This window comes from Cladophialophora yegresii (genome assembly GCF_000585515.1).
Source record: "Cladophialophora yegresii CBS 114405 chromosome Unknown aczIN-supercont1.7, whole genome shotgun sequence".
NCBI classification, from domain to species: domain Eukaryota; kingdom Fungi; phylum Ascomycota; class Eurotiomycetes; order Chaetothyriales; family Herpotrichiellaceae; genus Cladophialophora; species Cladophialophora yegresii.
In genome coordinates, this window is record NW_006913051.1 from 2036580 (window position 1) to 2057003 (window position 20424).

The 20424-nt window shown below is 53.9% G+C and overlaps 6 protein-coding genes across 6 annotated transcripts; 4 read left to right on the forward strand and 2 right to left on the reverse strand.

The window, feature by feature from the left end:
- Positions 1-453: 453 nt before the first annotated feature.
- Positions 454-1395, reverse strand: A1O7_09849 (uncharacterized protein; the record flags this gene model as incomplete). Its single annotated transcript, XM_007763834.1, has 2 exons — positions 454-539; positions 600-1395. The coding sequence occupies 2 exons, from the start codon at positions 1393-1395 to the stop codon at positions 454-456; spliced, it is 882 nt and encodes a 293-aa protein (XP_007762024.1).
- Positions 1396-3159: 1764 nt separating this feature from the next.
- A1O7_09850 (fungal AP-1-like factor) lies at positions 3160-5090 on the forward strand (the record flags this gene model as incomplete). The annotated part of the gene is made up of 2 exons (XM_007763835.1): positions 3160-4889; positions 4943-5090. 2 exons carry the CDS (start codon positions 3160-3162, stop codon positions 5088-5090), a joined length of 1878 nt encoding a protein of 625 aa, XP_007762025.1.
- Positions 5091-5906: 816 nt separating this feature from the next.
- On the forward strand, positions 5907-8365 carry A1O7_09851 (uncharacterized protein; the record flags this gene model as incomplete). Its single annotated transcript, XM_007763836.1, has 3 exons — positions 5907-6108; positions 6163-6274; positions 6328-8365. 3 exons carry the CDS (start codon positions 5907-5909, stop codon positions 8363-8365), a joined length of 2352 nt encoding a protein of 783 aa, XP_007762026.1.
- Positions 8366-9366: 1001 nt separating this feature from the next.
- A1O7_09852 (uncharacterized protein) lies at positions 9367-13230 on the forward strand (the record flags this gene model as incomplete). The annotated part of the gene is made up of 2 exons (XM_007763837.1): positions 9367-13069; positions 13124-13230. 2 exons carry the CDS (start codon positions 9367-9369, stop codon positions 13228-13230), a joined length of 3810 nt encoding a protein of 1269 aa, XP_007762027.1.
- Positions 13231-14835: 1605 nt separating this feature from the next.
- A1O7_09853 (uncharacterized protein) lies at positions 14836-16341 on the reverse strand (the record flags this gene model as incomplete). Its single annotated transcript, XM_007763838.1, has 1 exon — positions 14836-16341. One exon carries the CDS (start codon positions 16339-16341, stop codon positions 14836-14838), a length of 1506 nt encoding a protein of 501 aa, XP_007762028.1.
- A 678-nt stretch (positions 16342-17019) lies between these two features.
- A1O7_09854 (oxidoreductase) lies at positions 17020-19090 on the forward strand (the record flags this gene model as incomplete). Its single annotated transcript, XM_007763839.1, has 8 exons — positions 17020-17362; positions 17417-17525; positions 17580-17731; positions 17793-17927; positions 17984-18096; positions 18148-18613; positions 18668-18878; positions 18955-19090. 8 exons carry the CDS (start codon positions 17020-17022, stop codon positions 19088-19090), a joined length of 1665 nt encoding a protein of 554 aa, XP_007762029.1.
- Positions 19091-20424: the final 1334 nt, after the last annotated feature.

The following is a 20424-nucleotide window of genomic DNA, read 5'->3' on the forward strand; positions in this document are numbered from 1 at the left end:
AGGAAATCCCTCCTACACCCGATGATATCTAAAAGACATCGGATCTTTCCACGAGGGGGTCGATTGGGAAGCTGCCTCGGAGCCTGTTCTCCGCCTCAGACGGAAAAGACACTTGTGGGAAAGGGCAGAGAACGACTCGAAGTCACTAGAGAGCAGAAGCGCTCGAACTCGGCGTAATGCTCATAAATGGGTTGCAGATGGTCTCCCAGCATTGCCGCTGAGTTGTTGCTGCCCTGCGGAGGAGAAAGTGATGTCAGAGACTGCCACAATGCTGGTAAGGAGATACTTGTCTCAGCCATCCTAACTCTTTCTCTGCCTGCAAAGAACCGGTTTGACGTCGTAGCAGTATCTGCATGCGGCCAGCGGGTCAGCTATCGCCTTCCAATCCATGAACGCCCAAAGCAAAATGGTACGAATGAGTGAGGCGCAATCAATAAACCCCACGAATCCTGCTCATTCGTCCTGGCCACCTTGTTGATAGATGTGTCGTGTTCTTGTGGGATCTTTGCGCATTTCATGGCCACTGCCAGTGAAGCCAACTGCAAGGAGGTTAGTACCGCTCACGCCATAGGCAATAGGGGACGCGAGACGTAGCTTACCTCTTGCACTCACACCCTCGCCGGTCCTGAACATACTCTCTTTCTTCCCCAGCTTCCCGGCCTTGCTCTTCGCCGCAAAATCCTGCCACTTACTCTTGCCAGCCTCGAGTTCCTTGTTGGCCTTGACTTTGCGCGGTAGCTTTGCAGGTCGGACTGGGCCGTCATTAACCTTGCTTGGTTCTCGTCGAGCTTGTTGGGCTAGTGCCGGATCGACACTGGCTGCGGCTGAGATGACATTGGGGTTCGCTGGCGGAGGAACTGGTGTAGACGACCCTGACATTCCATCAGCCTTACGCTTCCGAGAGTCGTTGGAGAGCGGCTTGATGTCTTTGGCCTTTAGTGTTTCAGTGTTCCCATAGTTCTTGAATGTGACGATGTAGACCGGATCGCTCGAGGAGCCCGTGATGGACGTAATTCTCGCCGCATAGAAGCCGCCGTCGCCAGATTTCCACCGAGCTGAGACTGTGTCGTTTACGGACAACTGGGCGGGCGCGCTCAATTCTTCCGCGTCGACATCCGCCTTTCGATATCCTGCCTGGTATGCCGGGTGGTTCTCCTTGGACCACTTTTCTTTAACGGGCGGCGAAGAGGTTTTCGCTGGCGGCGCGGGCCCTGACTGAGGCTTTAGTTCTGCAATGGCAGATTCGGTGAGGGAAATGACTTCTTCAAGTTCTTGTTTGAGGCTCTGCAGTTCGCTGTTGTCTGGGTCATTCTGCAGACTCAGCTGAACCGTCTCTAGTTGAAGTCTGTATTCTTTGACTTCGCCTTCTAGAGCCGCGACTTCGGCGGTACTCATGATGGGCTCAGGGGGAAAACGGGGCGCAGATAGATCGAACACAAGGAACTATGTTCTGGAAGGCACAGGGCATATGACGTTTGGCCTCGAAGCGTATGAATAGATATAGCATGTAATACAAATTCTGACGGTATGGAGGTTTGGAGGCGTAGCAGTGAACTGCGAACGGGCGCGCTTGACCCTCGGTTGGCCGCTGTCACCCGCCAAGCTTTTCGCCGAAGGCGCGAGACTTGCCCCCCAGGTCCCTCAATTTTCAAGGTGCGCTCAATTCATGGGCCTTACTGTGAGTCAGGTAATGACTTTGGCGTCCTTGCCGAGGCCGCTTTGTCCATCGAGAAATTGTAGACTCTACTGGCACAAGATCCTGTGTCGGATATTCTACCCTACAAGCCGACCTGTAGACTTGCGATTCTTGGAGGTGGCACGGGTGGTACTCGTGCCAGTACGGAGTACGGAGTAACTGTTGATGCTTTGCGGGACGATGACGTCGGTCCGGTAGAGGTTCTGCCTGTTGGATCTCAAAAGGTACCACGCGGAACGCACCCAATTCGTATTCAGCACAGCAAATTTGCTTCAGTCTCCCAAGTAACAATTGGAGGAGACGAAGATGACGGGGCTGAAGGTGCGTAAAGTCAGCGAACGGGAAGGGTGCCTGATTGAAGTTTAGCATGCTCGATCTGTCTTGGTATGGACCGCCAACGATTGTCATGGACCAGTCGCGACTCGATGCCGCTTAGAAATCAACTTATCGAACCACTCCTCACGCAGACTCCCCAACCATGCTTGGGTTGCTCAGTCATGCCGCGCAGAATGAGGCCCGGCTCTTTCGCCACATCTTACCCTGGCCCACGCGTGGTTTTCCTCCAATCCTTAAGAAGACCCTACCGGAGTGCTTGAAGCAAAGATCTCTGTGCGGGCCAGTTCTCTCTGTCCCTTGACCCTGAGGCAAAGAGGCGGTCCAAGAGTGGAATAGATATCCGCAAGGAGAGGGGAGACAGAAGCGGGATTGAAATATTGCGGTAGCCAACCATGGCAGTCGGTACCACACTTCATGAGCACCAAGGGAAAGCCTTGACACAGTAGGTATCTTTCTCGGAAACCCGTGGCTGGCGGAAACTTTGCGGGCACTTTTAGGTGTCATAGTGGCCTCTCTGGGTGCAGGAACGACGTGCTCTGGTGCTGGTCAGGGCTGAAGCCTGCAGCGTAGGGATCAGGGTGTCCTTGGCGGGTGCTCACCTGCATGTCTCTAGAACAGACGCTACGGCGTCTATGCCCGCACCGCACGTTCCTCCACTCTCTACCTACTCGATACAGATTGATCTCATCGGACTCACAATTCCTTCCTTCCTTCTCTCCTGCTGGATCTTTCCCCTTTCCCTAGACTCCCACGTCCAATTCGTCCATCTGACAGAGTTCTTCAGCCTTCTGATATCGTCATTGGCACTGCCACCATTGGGGTATCCTGAATTTGGAGTGTGACCGGCTGGCTCTTTGTATTGCTGGTCGCCCCCGCCTATTATTCCGTTCCGTGCCCGTTGCCCGCCCTCTTCCTCTCCAGTACTCCCTTACTCCTTCACCTCGATTAAATACAACCGAACGACATCGTCATCTGCCAGTCGGTACTGCCAGTTGACGTAGTGGAGAGGGGACAGGGCCCGACGTCTTCCCATTCGTCTTGTCGGTGCTCTCCGCGTGCTCGGTTTCGCCTTTTTTCGCCGATATCACCTCTCCGTCGACCGGAATAGCGGAGAGCCCGTTGACTCGATGTCGCAACAAGCAACAGAGGGTCTGTATCTGTCACCCGAACAACAAGACCTTCTTATGGCGGCTCTGAATTCAAATCAATCTCCAAAGCAATCGGGAGCCCAAAAGACCACTTCCCAAAACGTCAACTTTACGCCCAGCATGAGTGCTCCGGATTCAGGCAATCTGGACTTCAGCGACGACAGCCCATTTCTGGATTTTGATCCCGACGCCGACTTTGGCGACGACAGTTTCGATTTTGACGGTAACCATCGCATGATCGGCGATATCCCCGATGAACCACTCTCCCATGACCTGCACGACAAGCGGAAAAGCGTCGACGGAAAAGATGAGGATGACGAAGGAGGTGGTAAAAGACGAGAGGGCGAAGACAAAGCGGCGAAAAAGCCTGGAAGGAAGCCATTGACTTCCGAACCTACCTCGAAGCGCAAGGCACAAAACCGTGCCGCCCAACGCGCCTTCCGCGAGCGCAAAGAGAAGCATCTAAAAGATCTTGAAACCAAAGTGGAAGACCTTGAGAAGGCTTCAGAATCTGCCAATCATGAAAATGGTCTACTCCGTGCCCAAGTCGAGCGCCTGCAGGTCGAATTAAAAGAATATCGAAAGCGTCTCTCGTGGGTCAGTAGCAATGGACTGAACAGATCGCAGCCCATCGCCTTCAACCAAAATCGGAATTCCAATGCCAACAACCACAATGACTTCCAGTTCGAGTTTCCCAAGTTTGGTGACCTGCCACCGATGCCAGGCACAAAGTTGTTCGGCAACTCGACCTTGAAGAAGCCACAGGGAAACCCTAACAGATCTTCATCTGGGCCGGCTGCCAGCACCTCTCCAGCGACTCAGAATGGTAACAGCCGGCGTTCCGCATCTGGTTCACAGAGCCAGACCCCACAGTTCGGCTCCATGAGTCAATCACCTGTGCCGAAGACATTCACCACTTCGCCTCAGCCACAAAGTGAAACCCGGCAGCATCAGGGAAGCGTGGACAGCTTGTCTGGGTTGTTTAGCCCTTCAATTCTCGAAGCCAGCCGTCACGCCAGTCTGGGAGGTTACTTCCCTCAGGCCGCCCCTCCTCAGCATAATAGTGCTACCGGAAGTACTCGTGGTAGCCTCGACAATGGCGTCCTAGGCAATGGCACCGGGCGGTACTCGAACTCGAGCATCTCGAACTCGGACTCGCCGGGCTCTTCTACGGATTCTCACAATCCTATATCATCCATTGGCACTTCTCCAGAGCCTACCATGAACTCGCCTGCGAATAAATTGGCCGATTACAATCTCAACCCAATAAGTGAGGAAAATCAGGCTGCGTTCGGAGGTAAGGATTACCTTCGTGGACAACTCCAACAGGCCTGTGGCTGCGCGGATGATCCAATACCTCCCATCTTGAAAATGGGGTCTAACGATGACTCGTTAGGCTACACCAACGAGCCTGGCTTCGATGCCAATGGCATTAACTGGCTTGCGCAACAGAACAACAACTCGTTTGATCCGATACTGTTTGGTGATTACCGCGAAACGCAAGAAAACATCCTATCCCAAGACTTCGGAGCATTCTTCAACGACGCTTACCCCCTGCCCGACTTGGGCAGCCCTCTGCATAACTACAATGACGTTGCCACGGAATCCGCACCGAAGATTGACCTGCTGAAGCAAGTCGAGGAGGCGAAGAACGGAAACGAGGAAGTCGTTCCTGATAACGAGAAACCAATGTCTTGCAATAAAATCTGGTTTGTGACAGTTGCGCCCACTATCCCCAGCAATCGGCTAATCTGGTGTTCAGGGACCGACTCCAGTCGATGGAGAAATTCCGCAACGGCGAGATTGACATTGATAACCTATGTAGCGAACTCCGAGCGAAAGCAAAATGCTCGGAAGGCGGTGCTGTGGTTGACAAAAAGGATGTGGACAAGATTTTGGGCACGGCTTGAAGAAAAGCAGGATCTCCTCGGACGGGCCTTCGCGGCACAGGGAGCTAGAGCCTGTGGGAGTCAGTCATTCATTTATGGACGGACATGTGGAAGGCATTACGACCCGCAAAATGGACGGGCGGCATATACCCGAAGGCCAGTGGATGCTATAAGCAGCAAGAGAAGACGATATGATATGGAGTTATGGTTTGCGCAAGAGGCTTTGTTCACTTCAATGTATCAACGTTCATAAGCCGACTTTGCCCATCAGTGGTGACCCTCGTTTACCAGAAACCTCCACCTCTGCTATACAGCAGCCAAAAACTGTGTCCATCTAGCTCGAATATGCCACACTACTAAAGACAGAGTGCGTGCTTGAGTGTAATCACTCTACGCAATAGAGACCGGATGGAAAGGGGCGCAGAGCCAAGGCGCTAGCACGTTCTGGGATAGCAGCTTCTCGCCGCCGTATTTTGCTTTTCCTGGGGTCTAGCCCGTGAATTTGTACAAGGCGACCTGGACACTTAGATTCACTCATCTCTCATACTTTTGCTGTTCAGTCACATCGCATCACCTTTCTTCCCGTTGTTTTAGGCGATCTCGTCAGTTGCTCTGCTGTCAAGCAAACGCAACCGCGGTCTTGAAATTAGGCGTCCTCCTAATACTGAGTCTGGCCGTGCTTCATCCGCATCTCTTGCCGCATCCATATCCGGCCTTGTCTCAAACGCCATTGTCGCGGTACCCTCAGCTAATTCTGCATCCATGGCTTCTGTGAGTTGATCTCCCACTCTTTTTCATCCTGCCACTTCCGTCTGAGAAGTCCCACCGTCTCCTATCATGCCTTTAAGATCGAGAACCCCGGTAGCACTCCCGCTGACGCAGAGATGTCGCCAGCCTCGACCACAGTTCCCGAATCAAGGATATCTACCCAACGGTACGACCTCCGGGCCGACTCCTGGAGCGCAAGCTCTTCTTCCCAACAATGGCCGCGTTATCCAGTCAGGGCCCATCCGAGTCTTGTGCATCGCAGACGTTAGAGGTCAGTCACGGCTCCGTGCCGAAGAAGTTGAGTCGATCTGACGGAGGTTGTTAGGCAATCTTAAGTCTCTAAACGATCTCGCAAGACAAGCGAAGGCCGACTACATCCTGCATACTGGCGACTTCGGCTTTTACGACAACACCTCATTGGAGAGAATAGCTGAGAAGTAAAGAGAAATCGGGCACACGAGTCGGACACATTGGCTGACAGTGATTGTAGGACTCTAAAACATGTCGCTCAGTACTCTCCACTTTTGAGCGAACATGTCAAGCGCCAGATCGCCTCACCTCAGCCTCAGCGACCGATCAAGCAGATGTTTGCGCCTGATCAATTACCTCTTTCCGAATTGCCGCTTCTCCTCAACAAACAGATCACTCTAGATGTGCCCGTCTACACCGTGTGGGGCGCTTGTGAAGACGTGAGGGTTCTGGAGCGTTTCCGATCTGGAGAGTACAAGGTGGACAATCTTCATATTATCGACGAGGTGAACTCGAGGTTACTTGACATTGGCGGAGTGAAGCTGCGACTCCTCGGATTGGGCGGCGCAGTCGTCATCCACAAGCTTTTCGACAATGGCGAGGGCAAGACGTACATTGCAGGCGGTCAGGGCACAATGTGGACGACCCTGCTTCAGATCGGTGCCCTGATCGATACTGCAAACCGTGTTTACGATCCGTCAGAAACCCGTATCTTCTTGACTCACGCTTCACCAGCCCGAGACGGGATTCTCAACCAGCTGTCCGTCACCCTGAAGGCCGATTTCTCAATCTCAGCCGGTCTCCACTTCAGATATGGCAGCTCTTACAATGAATTCTCCGTCAACCCCTCGCTCGACCACTACCGTGGCAAGTTAGCTGCGTCCAAGGCATCCTTCCAGGACGTTTGGGAAACAGTCAAGATGGATGTGGAGCAAGCAATCGAAAACAACACCAATCACAAGGCTCTCCTTCACAGTGCGCTAGAAATCGTGGAGAAGATGCCCAGCACCGCCAACGGAGGCAACCCTTTTGGTGGCCCGGTTGGCGGTGGACCAGGTGCGGGCCAGGTGGACGAAAGTGCGTTCAAGAACATGTGGAACTTCAATCTGGCAGATGCAGCGTTCGGATACCTTGTCCTGGAGATCGATGGCGGTCGTATTGGCACTGAGATGCGGGCTCAAGGCTTCAACTTTGCTCACCGTGGGAAACCGAATGCAGCTCCACTGGCTTCTCAACCACCCTCTAGCGGTCCGGCATCTGTGAGCACCGGTCCCTTGCCCCCGACCGCCGCTCCTACCGGCCCATCCCAGAATCGCACTCCTGCCTTCTCTGCGCCGGCACAGCCTTTCCCACAGCAGCAGAAGCCTCAGCAGCAACAGCAGTCCCAGCCACAACCAAAACCTGCTCAAGGTATTCAGCCTGCACCCATGCCTGCCGCCAAAGCTGGAACACCGCCCACAGCCGGATCACCAGCACCACCCGTGACTCAGGGTAAACCGTTGACGCCTCAACCGTCTTCGACGGCGGTCCCCACCACTTCCGCCCCCACGGCAACCAACGGCGCTGGCGGGGATAAGGTTAGCGACAACGAAGCCGCGAAACCAAAGGTTCAAACACCTACTCCGGACCGGAAGCCCTCTACTGCTCTTTATGTGAGCCAGGCGGACAGCGAGCAGCATGTCAAAGACTGCTTTGCGGACGAGGACAAGGAGAGAATCAAGGCCATCAGCAGAATGGGCAAGTTCCCCAACTGGAAGGTGCAATTTGAGACCCACGAAATCGCCGAGGCCGCTTTGAACCGAGTGCAGGCTACGGCTCACAGTCACAAGAACTCAGCAGGCAAGTCCCCGAGATTCACATGGTTCGAGGATAAGGGCGACCGCCCGGGCTTCCATCAGCGTGACAGCCAGAGCCAAGGTGGAGCAGGGGTGTGGCAGAGCAGCAACCGTGGTGCAGCAAGCTCGGCCAATGCCCCTCCTCGCGGAGGCTATCAGTCTGGTGCTGCGAGTGACAGTGAAGGAGGACGAGGCCGAGGGGGTTTCCGCGGACGGGGCCGTGGTCGGGGAGACGATCGAGGCGATCGAGGTGATAGAGGTGACCGAGGTGACCGAGGTGACCGAACTGATCGAGGTGATCGGAGTGAACGAGGCGGCCGGGGTGGTAGAGGTGGTGGACGAGGCGTCTTCCAAAACAAGACCACCGATGGAGCGTCAGACTCGAAGCCCATGGAGCCCAAGTCGAGCGAATCGAAACCCACAGCCGCGGCTGGCGAAAGTTAGGGACTTGAAGTTTTTTTGACAGCGGACCAGTCGGGCACACCCGCGCGGCGGCTGAAGGTAAACAAATTCTAAGGGCTTCATACGGCGAAAGGGGGCAAGGGCTTGTGCATTATGGAAAGGAGAGGCGTCACCGGATGACAGTCAACATGGAGTTCTTCACTTATCCGGTTTGAGGAGCTGATTGATATCCAAATACCTTCGGAGGGGATATGGAGCTGCCCGGGTTGTGAGCGCTTCTTTGCCTTCGAACATATGTATTTTATCCCTTGCTAGAAATCGGAAGAGAGAAGCAGGATATGTGGGGTCGTGCATGGGGGGTTGGTAAGGTGTAGGTGAGCACCGTGGAGTTGAAGCGTCAGAGAACAAAAAAATGAAATGAATACCATTCTATTTGGTTGTACTCCGTACTGTAAGTGGACGTCGATCTTGTCAGGCAAGTGCAGCACATCTAGTCGGGATGGTGCCTGGTACCTGAAACTATGCCTGCTACAGTGAGGAGGAGGAATTAAGCAATGCTAAGTGAGGCTCTTTATTCCCGGATGCGCCCAGTGGCCTGGGAGCCTGGCAAGAACTGGTATTGGGGTTCCAGAATGCAGAAGGTTCATGATGGTGGCTGGGTCTCGACGGGCCATGGGGAGGTGGGAAGTGAGAGGCGCCCAAGGCGAATGCCAGGTTGTGGTGACGTGGGAGTGAACAAATCAGACAAGTGAACAATGGCAATTTGGGGTTTCCGAGGCCCCGACAGCGCTCGTCATGCCGTCGTGATCGTGACACCGCGGGTGACTACAAAGTCCACACCTTCGCCGTGCCTGCGACCGCGCCCTACAAACAAGCCGTCCGTCATCTTCTGCGCTCATTACTGTCTTTCTGCAGGCATCGTGCAGATTTCTATTCTCCGGTTGCCATCTTTGCAGGATGATATGAAGCGGCGGTCGACAAGCACAGATTAAACTAGCCACTCCGAGACGTTGACCAGAACGATTCACCACTCACATCTCACGATGCGCTTCGCGGCCACCGTCCTTGCAGCTGTCGCAGCAGGCGGCTCTTTACCTCTAGCCTCTTCGTCTCCCCCTACAGCTCTTCACGAGACCGGCCGGTGCGCAATTCGTGGCCATTGCGGGAAGCAGGGCTTCTTCGGCTCAGATCTGCCATGTCCGGACAACGGCAAGGCTGCAGCTCCCTCAGATACTGTTCGCGAAAAGCTGGTGAACCTTTGCGGGTCGAGGTGGCAAGACACTGATGTGTGCTGTGAAGAGGAGCAAGTGGACGCCCTCCAAAAGAATCTCAGACTGGCAGAAAGGATCATCGCCTCGTGTCCCGCTTGCAAGGAGAACTTCTTCAATCTCTTCTGTACATTCACATGTTCCCCGGATCAGTCATTGTTCGTCAACGTCACGGGAACTGGCAAGGCCTCCAATGGGAAAGACGTCGTTACAGAGCTGGACAATGTATGGTCGAAAGAATACCAAAGCGGCTTCTACGACAGCTGCAAAGAGGTCAAGAATGGCGCCAGTGGTGGCAAGGCAATGGGCTTCATTGGCGGTGGTGCGACGAACTACACGGAATTTCTGAAGTTCCTGGGCGACAAGAAACTACTCGGCAGTCCGTTCCAGATCAATTTCCCGGAGAAGCCACGGTATAGTGACGATGAGGGCATGAAACCGTCAGACCCGCGAGTCTATGCATGCAACGATACCGATCCCAACTTCCGATGCAGCTGCGTTGATTGTCCAGCAGTCTGTCCGACTCTGGAGCCTGTCAGTGCAGTCGACTATTGCCATGTTGGCAAACTCCCGTGTCTGTCATTCGCCATTATCATTGTCTACTCCATCTGCCTTCTGCTTCTCATAGCTGCTATTTCTGGCCATGTGGCTTACCGGAGACACAAACAATGGAAGAGTGAGAGGATGCAACTATTGCAGGACGCAGCACCGAGTGATGATGAAGATGAGGGGGAACTCGTCCACAATGCAGGAGTTTTGGACAGACCGCAGAGGAACTACTATCTAAACCACATCTTCGACCGCGCTTTCAACAGGCTGGGCGGTTTTTGTGCACGATATCCAGGCCTAACCATTGGAACGAACATCGTCATAGTTGGACTCCTCAGTCTTGGCTGGCTCAGGTTTGAAGTCGAAAGAGATCCTGTCAATCTGTGGGTCAGTCCCTCATCGGAGGCAGCTCAGGAAAAGGCCTTCTTCGACCAGCACTTTGGTCCGTTCTACAGGACAGAGCAGGCATTTCTGGTCAACGATACCTCGACGAACAGTTCGGTCTTGAGCTACGAAAACCTTGATTGGTGGTTTGACGTTGAACAACGCATTTCGCGCATGATATCGCCTGAGAATGGGGTCAAGCTGGATGATGTCTGTTTCAAGCCAACGGGCTCCGCGTGCGTTGTGCAGTCTGTCAGCGGATGGTTTGGCGCAGGCCTTGACCGTGACTGGAAAGAGCAGATTCGGAATTGCGCAGCTCATCCAGGCGACCAGCTATGCTTGCCAGAGTTCATGGATCCACTCCTGCCCGGCCGCGTCCTGGGAGGCTATGACGGTATCGAGAACGTCGCCAACGCGAAAGCCTTGATCACGACGTGGGTTGTCAACAACGATCAGCCCGGCACCGAAGCCGCAGCAAGGGCTGAAGAATGGGAGCGAGCTCTCAAGCACGAGCTGCTGATTGCCCAAGGAAGCGCCAGCTCCCGTGGTCTCCGCCTTTCCTTCAACACCGAAATCAGTCTCGAAGAGGAATTGAACAAGTCTACCAATACAGACGCCAAGATTGTCGCCATCAGCTACGTCGTCATGTTCATTTACGCCTCGCTTGCCTTGGGGTCAGCGACTCTGTCATTGAGGTCGCTCCTGAGCAACCCTGCGAATGCTTTCGTCCAGTCCAAATTCACGCTCGGCGTTGCAGGCATTGTCATTGTGTTGATGTCTGTGTCCGGCTCCGTCGGTCTGTTTTCTGCGGCAGGGGTCAAGGTCACTTTGATCATTGCCGAAGTCATCCCCTTCTTGGTCTTGGCTGTTGGGGTTGACAACATCTTTCTCATCGTGCATGAGTTCGAACGCGTCAATGTCAGTCATCCCGATGAAGAAATCGACGTGCGTATCGCAAAATCTCTGGGACGAATGGGCCCGAGCATTCTCCTGTCGGCGTCAACCGAGACCATTGCCTTCGCAATGGGTGCGTTCGTCGGTATGCCAGCAGTCAAGAATTTTGCAGCGTATGCGGCTGGTGCCGTATTCATCAATGCTGTATTACAAGTCACCATGTTCGTCTCTGTCTTGGCGCTCAATCAACGAAGGGTCGAAAGTCTTCGGGCAGACTGCTTCCCGTGCGTGACAGTCAGAGGAGCCAACTCGACCGGTATGCCCGGTGGTCACTTCTTTGGCAGCGACGAGGAGGGCTGGCTGCAGCGTTTTATCAGAAAGGTGTATGCACCAAAGCTGCTGGACAAGAAAGTCAAAACGCTCGTGCTGACTTTCTTCGTCACTCTGTTCGCTGCCGGAATTTCACTTATCCCAATGGTGCAGCTTGGACTCGACCAACGCATTGCGATCCCTCAGGATTCGTATATGATACAGTACTTCAACGATTTGTATGACTACTTCGGCTCCGGACCACCAGTATACTTTGTCACTCGGCATGTCAATGTGACGGATAGAGAGCATCAGCGACAGCTCTGCGGCGGCTTCACCACATGCGATGAGTATTCACTGGCCTATGTTCTCGAGCAAGAATCCAAGCGGCCCAATGTCAGCTATATCAATGCTGCCACGGCCAATTGGTTCGATGAGTTCTTCTACTGGCTCAATCCCATCTCGGACTGCTGTCAAGACGACAATGGCAATACCTGCTTCGGCGAGGACGAATGGAACATCACCCTGGGTGGAATGCCTGAAGGGGACGAGTTCGTGAAGTACGCGCAGAAGTGGATCCACGCGCCCACAGATGAAGAATGTCCGAATGGAGGGCAAGCGGCATATTCGAATGCTGTGGTCATCGACAGTAACCATACCGACATTCCGGCCAGCCACTTCCGTACTTTCCACACTCCTTTACAGGGCCAGGACGACTTTATCAACTCGTACGCCGCTGCCAGGCGGATATCGGCCGACATCTCAGCACGTCACAACATCGACGTATTTCCTTACAGCAAACATTACATTTTCTTCGATCAATACAGCAGCATCGTCCGCTTGACTGCCGCGCTTTTGTGCGTGGCAGTCGCCATCATCTTCGTCATCTCTTCGCTGCTGCTAGGCTCTCTGCTCACGGGTACCGTGGTTGCATTGACGGTAATTATGATTCTGGTCGACATCCTCGGTGTCATGGCAGTGGCTGGCGTCTCACTCAATGCCGTGTCACTGGTCAATCTCGTCATTTGCGTGGGCATTGGTGTCGAGTTCTGCGCACACATTGCCCGCGCGTTCATGTTCCCCAGCAAGTCCGTCATGGAGCGAGCAAGGCACAAATTCCGGGGCAAGGATATTCGGGCCTGGGCCGCACTCGTCAACGTCGGCGGCAGTGTCTTTAGTGGGATTACGATCACCAAATTCTTGGGCGTGGTCGTGCTGGCGTTCACCCGGAGCAAGATCTTCGAGATCTATTACTTCCGGATTTGGCTGGCGTTGGTGATCTTTGCGAGTACCCATGCCTTGGTGTTTTTGCCGGTGGCGCTGAGTTTTGCAGGCGGCGATGGTGAGTTTTGGTCCCTAGGTCCCACTTGGCGGGAAGGCACTAACTTTTCAACAGGATACATCGATCCCGAGAGCGAGGGTGGCCTTGAGGAGGATCTGGCTAGCCGCCGGTACAGGAGTCTGCTACCGGACGATGACTACTACGATTCAGACGACGATTAGAGCTCGCCAGGGTCACGGGCTTGATGGAAGCAGGAGGGAAGCAGGAGGTGGAGGAAATTCTTTTGCATGACAGCCTGAAAGCCGGGAGTCAATATGTCATGGTAGCAAAAATTGATACCTTCATAAACCCTTGCCTTTCTTACATTGACTCTGGGGTAGTCGTGCTACAAAATGCCAGTTACTGTTAGACACTGCGCCGAAGGGTGTTATACGTACAGCGTCGAGCGTCGAGCGGCAAGTGCCTGGCAGCATTCGACCTCTCTGCTCCGCAAAACAAAGGAATAACATCCTGCTGTTTCTTAGTCCTGTAGCAATGCTGCTTCTCCTGTCCTGACTCCTGAGCAGCATCGAGGAACACTGGACATGCCACGCGCACATTAGGAACCGGTTCCTCTTACATGCAGGTGCAGATACCGGTACATCCCTGTCGTAAGAGACCTGCCTGCCTGCCTGCATTGACTGCATTGACATACTATACATTGCTCTGCCTCCAGGTCTTCTGCCTCACGAACGGATGGACGCGCACTGCTCCGCGGGTTCTTGATTTACGTGTACGGAGTTCTTGTACTCGTAAAGGCCTTCAAGTGTGGGTAAGGGGCGACAGAAAGTGCAGGTGACCTTTAATTATGCCTCGCGGTCACGATTTAGTGCGCCATTGAGGAACGGAATGGAAACGTGATTGACGAGACTCGAGAGTCATTGAAATTTCCCGTGGGTTGGGTTTGACGATGGCTTGGTCTCCATCTCCATCTCCATCGCTCATCTTGTGGCTTGACTGTCCACAAGCGCGTTCTATCCCCTCCACAACCTAACCCCGGGATGTGCAGCCGTAGGGTTGGTTCGGGTGCTTTTACTTGACTCCAAGGAGGCATAACTTAGGATAGTCAGTGGAGGTATGGAATATGATTTGTTGACTACTGGGCACTCCGTACTGTTGGACCGGGTCGCGCTTGAAATTCGTCCTCTTGGCACGTCAGAGGGTCACTCGGAGGGAAAGTCACAACGTGGTCTCACCGAGGGTGTAGGCTGGCAATAGGATAGGATAGTGTGAGTGCGACGGAAGAGGACAGGCCACGAAACTGGCTCACCGAAGATGAATCCTTGATTGTGTTGTGTGACTTACAGTAGGTCTGTTTGAGGGCGGCTGGATGCGAGAAGCGGAGGTGGTTGGCAAAGCGGACGAGGAGGGAATGGTAGCGATCTGTTTTTGGTACGGATTACGGAGTACGGAGTATCCATTGGATGACTAGCTTGAGGGTGTCGTGCATACAGTGCATTCGGAAGGGTCAGGACATCAGAGAGTTAGTGTGAGACCAAGGGTGATAGTGAGAGTGAGGACGAGGGTGAGAACGAGCGTGAGGACGAGGGTGAAACGGATGTTTGGCGGGTGTTCCTTCAAGGCCTTTGCTTCTCTGCTCCCTGCTTCCCCAGGAGCGTGGTTGATGATCAATATACATATCAAAGCTCCTCACTCAGACATTTAGTTTGTGGAATGGCCCACCATGACGGTGAGGCCTCGACGATCCTCTGCCTGAGCTTGTCTTGTTCCGGTCGTCGACTCTTGTCATAAAGTCATCACCAATGTGCTTTCTCGTAAGAAGACCTTCAGTCATCATCCTCCAGGTCCAGAACCTGCGTGCTGCGAGGCGGCCTCGACGCGGGGGCCTGACGCCTCGGCGACTCGTGCTGTGGAATGTCCGCCATGCCATCGAATTGCGAATCTGGAATTACGCTCTCTCGTCCTCCAGCACGTGAGGCCGGGGCTTTCTCGTTCTTAACGTTCCTCCGTCCGCTGGCTGGCGTCACAGGACTTGACCCTAACCCTACCGGTTTTCGCTGTGTTCCTTTGACCACTTCATCGTCATCGTCGTCATCGTCGATATCGCTCGTCGCCGGAGCATTCCTCTGCATCTGCCGCGCCAAGATCCGTGCAACCCGTCGCTTGAGCAGCTGATTCTCGTAGAGGTCTTCCTCGCCATTGATATCCGCGTTACACCCCGTGTCGGGACATTTGACTTTCTTGGGTTGTGTACGGCAGTTGGCAAGCAGTTCTAGTATAGCCGTCTTCTCGTAGCTGTGGTTGCAGGTTCGCGATGTCATTGGTTCTTTGTAGGGCAGGAGGGTGAGAGGACACCGTATCCGGGTGTTTTCGGCCGAGATTTCGAGCTCGTCTTCTTCTTCCTCGCCTGATTCTGTGGCGGAGTGTGCGCCGCGCTGGCGACCTTGCGATGTGGATGAAAAGGAAACTGTGGCTGAGCGGCCTTCTTCGACCGCGAACCAGAACGTCTCATGGGGCATAGGTGGCGGGTTGTCACCCGGGTTTTGTCCATCCCAGAGGGAACCTTTCCAACCTTTATAGTAGTTGTCACGGGCGTATCGATCTGTCAGGCTCTGCGAGGTCCACCGCCGGCCTTGATCCTCGAGCGCGATCGAGAGTTGGACATGTGGTGTCTCAGATGGGTCGAGGGTGGGTGGTTCTTGCGCGCGACGAGAGCGACCGACAGGCTCCTCCTCTTCCTCTTCCTCGTCGCCGTCCACCGTTGCGTCATCCTCGCCTCCTTCTTCTGAGGTCCGTTGCTGTCTCCTCTTCCGCCTTGATGAAGTCGTGTCTCTTCCATCAAAATTCCTTCGCTGCTCCTCGGCGGAGTCTTGGGCCTTCTCAGTTACGGCCTTGAGGATGTCAGGATACTCGGCAAGCCAATTCAGGTCGTCGATGATGCCACGGATACTCATGTCCATCTTCTTGGTCAGCTCTTCGGTCTTTCGTTGGAATTCCTCATATCGGGCATCCGTCTCAGCGTCAGCCCCAGCCGCCTCACCATCGTCTTCGGCGTGCGCCTCCGCCCTCTCCTTCTGTCGGCGCGCTTTCAGTCTCAAGTGCCGAGTCTTGGACTTGTTGGCTCCTTGATTCAGGTCACCGGTAATGTCGGCTAAGGTTTCGGCAGCCTTTCTTAGCAGATCCCTGGATTGAAGGCATCGCTTGGTCGGCACGTGGCGGTCGCGCTCAAGGGCGGTACGCAGCTGTGGCTGAGGGACTAGATCTCTGAGATGGCCAAGAGCATCGTCGTTGAGCGGCGCTCCTAGAGGTTGAGGCTCGAAGGTGGAAGCCATAGTTGGGCCTGATCGCGGAGGAACGGGGTGGGTGGGTAGTGGGTTCCAAGGCACTACTGTGTAGTAGACGCGTCGACAAATTGAGACGCGTCAGAGATGGAGAAAGTCTGCCGACGGAAAGTCTAGCGAAGGATTGTCGTATTGCGTAGTCAAGTATCGCTTCCCGTCCTCCCTTCCACTCTCCTACGAGTCCGTCGCCTTCGTTCCAGAATCTGGTGAGCAGATGTACCTAGTAACGTCATCTGCATTCCCCAGCATCACAGCCAGTATCAAATTACGAAGTTCTGAGCCTCTCGTATTCGCGTTCTAAAGATATCGCCAAGCTTGCGTCGTCTGCTTGGCGAGCGAGGCTGTCGCAAGGCTGACTCCAGACAGCTGGGAATCCCTATCATTCCTGCACATCGACTGGGTGGCATTACTCCATTCCCACTGCCGAATATTCCGTAGATCTGGATATCCTCCAGTACGAGCAAGAACGGCTTTGTGCCAACAACGTCGTCGGGAGATTCGGCATCACGTATCCTGTTGCCGACCAGTCGTGTTGGATCCGACGCCTCGAGAGGCGATTTACAGGTAAGACGGTCAATGTAATGAACTACTACATATAGATCAATCCATTTCTCTTCCCTAATCTCAGATGACGCTACCGCCCCTTCGCCTACTGCTCGATATCCTAACATGTACAAATACTTCGTTCTCTTTCTGCTGGCGGCTCTAAGTTGCGCTTCGCCGCCATCGCGCAAGAGATGTAAGTCTGGTGACAGTTGTTGGCCTGACGAACAGACCTGGCAGAGTTTCAACAACAGCATCTCAGGCCGTCTCGTGCAGACGTTCCCATCAGCAGCGGTGTGCCACGGGTCGACCTTCAACTCCGAGCTCTGCGAAACGGCGAAAGAGGAATGGGACAACAGCTTCTGGAGGACAAATCAGACCGGTGCATACACTGCTATTGTGTGGGAGCTGGGAAACCACCAGTGCTTCATCAACTCATCCCGAGACGCACCCTGCCAACCCGGTCTTGGTAAGTTGAGAAGGAGAGTCGCATCAAGGTCTGGGACGCTGACACTCACTCCAGTCCCACACTATTCCGTGGCGGCGACCTCCGTGGCAGATATCCAAGCTGCGGTGAAATTTGCCAGCGAGAAGGAGTTGTATCTTGTTGTGAAGAACACTGGTCATGATCAGTATGTTGTCTCACTACACAGTACATCAACGGAGCTGGGTTAACCGTCCTCCAGCCTCGGTCGCTCTAGTGGCCAAGGTGCTTTCTCCATCTGGACCCATCGCCTCAAAGGAAGACGGTGGACAGATAATTATGTTGTGGAAGGTGCTCCTCAGGGAACTAAAGGAATCCCTGCTGTCACATTACAGGCTGGAGAGCAATGGCTCGGTGAGACAACCCTGGCTGCGTAATACTATGTACTCAGTTGTATCGTCGCTAACGGGGATAGATGTCTATCGAGCTGCCTCCGAACGGCATGTCATTGTCGTCGGGGGTCAAGCCAGAACAGTCGGCGCTGCCGGTGGGTGGCTCACCGGTGGCGGCCACTCCGCCTGGTCACATATATACGGCTTGGGTGTCGACAGTCAGCAGCGACCCGCACGCGCATTGTACGCTTGAGTGCTGACTGCATATTGATAGATATTCTTGAGGTGACTCTGGTCAACGCTCGAGGCAAGCACGTCACGGTCAATCAGTACACCGACCCTGACTACTTTTGGGCCTTACGTGGTGGCGGCGGAAGCGCCTGGGGCGTTTGTACTCACCACGACCGTGTGTTTGGGACTAGGACTGACATGCAGCAGGTGATCACATCGGTGACTTATCGTACTCATGTGGAACCCGGCCACATCCAGGTTGCAGCGTTTCAACTCAACGCTACAACCAACTCGTCGCTTCGTCCTATCCTGGAGGGATCTCTTGGCGCCTTGGTGAACATAACAGACGCCGGGTATACTGGGTATGGATACTTATCTAACGGGTTTTCTGCCATCTTCGTGCGTCCCAGCGGTACTGAAGAGGAGCTCCTACGAGGGACCGCACCGTTTCGGGAGCTAGCTCAGCTCGACGGAACGAGCTTCTTCATGGTGAACTTTACGTTTCCGCGTTGGATTGATTTCTGTGACGCGTTCCTGCAGGATCCAAACATTGCACAGAACGTCATGGACTCGTCCCGCTTGCTTACCACAGATATGGCACTGAACAAACCGGACCAGATCATTGACATGATGATGGAGTACGGGGCTGAAAACTATCCTAGTTTCAACTTTAGTGGGTTCTCCCGCGACGATATCTCCCCTTGATGCGTTCTAACATCGTGTCCAGTCGGCAAGGTCAATTCAGCGACTCGAAACGATACATCCGTCCACCCGTCGTGGCGAGACAGTCGGGCTGTCATGAGCTTTGGTACCAATTGGGAGGATGATGCCTCCGAAGGTGAGAAGCACAGGAAGAAGCTCCACCTGGTTGAGATGAGCAATCGATGGGCCAAGATTGCCGGCGCGGATGGAGGAACTTACATCAACGAGGCAAATCCGTAAGTGTCGCCCGCACCATTCTTTGGTTTGTGAGAACCTGGAGTCTTCTTGTTTTACTGATTGGGAGGTCCGCAGATACGAGCCTGCATGGCAAAAGGTCTTCTGGGGATCAAACTATGACCGACTACTCAAGATCAAGAGGGCCAAGGATCCAACGAATCTCTTCGTTTGCAATCGGTGTGTAGGGTCCGATGTGGTTTACCAGCCATAATGGATTTCCAGGCATAAGAATCTTGGTCATGACGATGCTTGGACATAGTGAGGAAGCAGTGGTAAGCCGGGCTGTTCTTGCAGGATTATGTGTATGTGCTCGCCCGGGGGAACCGCGCCCGATTTATGTAGTATCTAGTGAGTTAATAAGTTGTCACGATCTCTTGCGCCCAGCCTTGTCCGCGGGCCGTTCAGCCTCACACGTGACTTCTTTCTTGGCATGTTTGACAACCGCAGACATCCATCTTTCCGGAGTCGAGCTTGCTCCCTCTCTGCCACAGGCTTTGATTAGCCTCCCAGAACTTCCTCCCATCCTGTGCCTTTGGAACGCCTGAAGTGGCTGCTTGCTGAGTTCGCTGCACAGACTTCGTGGTCAGGCGTCTGAAAATGACCCGACTGTCGGACACTCGCACCACGCACAGGACAGGTCGCCATGGAAGCGCTGGTGCAAGTGACAGCCATCGACGGCTCCCTCTCTTGTTCTGTGAACTCCCATTCACAGCGAAAGTACTGGTGGATCAAATCTAACTGGTCCCAACACCGTTGCAACTTGACAACAATATTAGGATGTCTCCCCCTGTTTTGTCTGGTCTTGAATATTTCGTCAATGCATGCATCATTGTAAGAATGATGATGCTTCACAGGAAGGTGCGCTCCCTCGATTTCCGCTCACAACTGCAGACTCATAACCTCCTCTCCAATGTCCTTGCTTGATGACCGCGAGTGTTCCGCGCTTTACGGCAGTGAAGGGGTCTGCACTCCCAAGCCCCAAGCTTCAGAATGGCTTTCCGCAATCTTCTTCCTACCACCCGCCCTCCAAACACCGCGGCCTCTGAAGCCAAGTACCAGTGTCTGGACTTTACGGATCGTCACCCTATATTTACCTTGGTAACGTCCGAAGTCTAAGTGACGGAGGGGCTCTGGCGTGGTGGACGTCTCCTTCCTCCCTATAAAGGATTCCTTGATGGAACGCAGTCGTCTCAGCCCTCTCCTCTCTTTCATTCCTTTTTTTTTTTGACGAACCACTTGATTCGTTTCTTTCGGTATCTCCTCTCTTGGTGCTTTGCACAGCAGGCTCGGCCGCTGTCGCCAGATCCGTTCAGCTACAAGAAGCCCTCGACTTCATGCTGGGCAAGGATTTGGTTTCCTTCTTTCATCATCTCTTACTTCTGATTCGAGCCGCTGGACATCTGACATCTGGACATTCGTTGCGCCGGTCAGTTGCGAGCTTCATCTTGTGGCGACTTGCGTTCACCTCGTATTGTCGGCGGCCACTGCTCAGCGACTTTCGTTCCTTACACTTTATTCCGTTCTTCGATGACAAGACGATCGCGA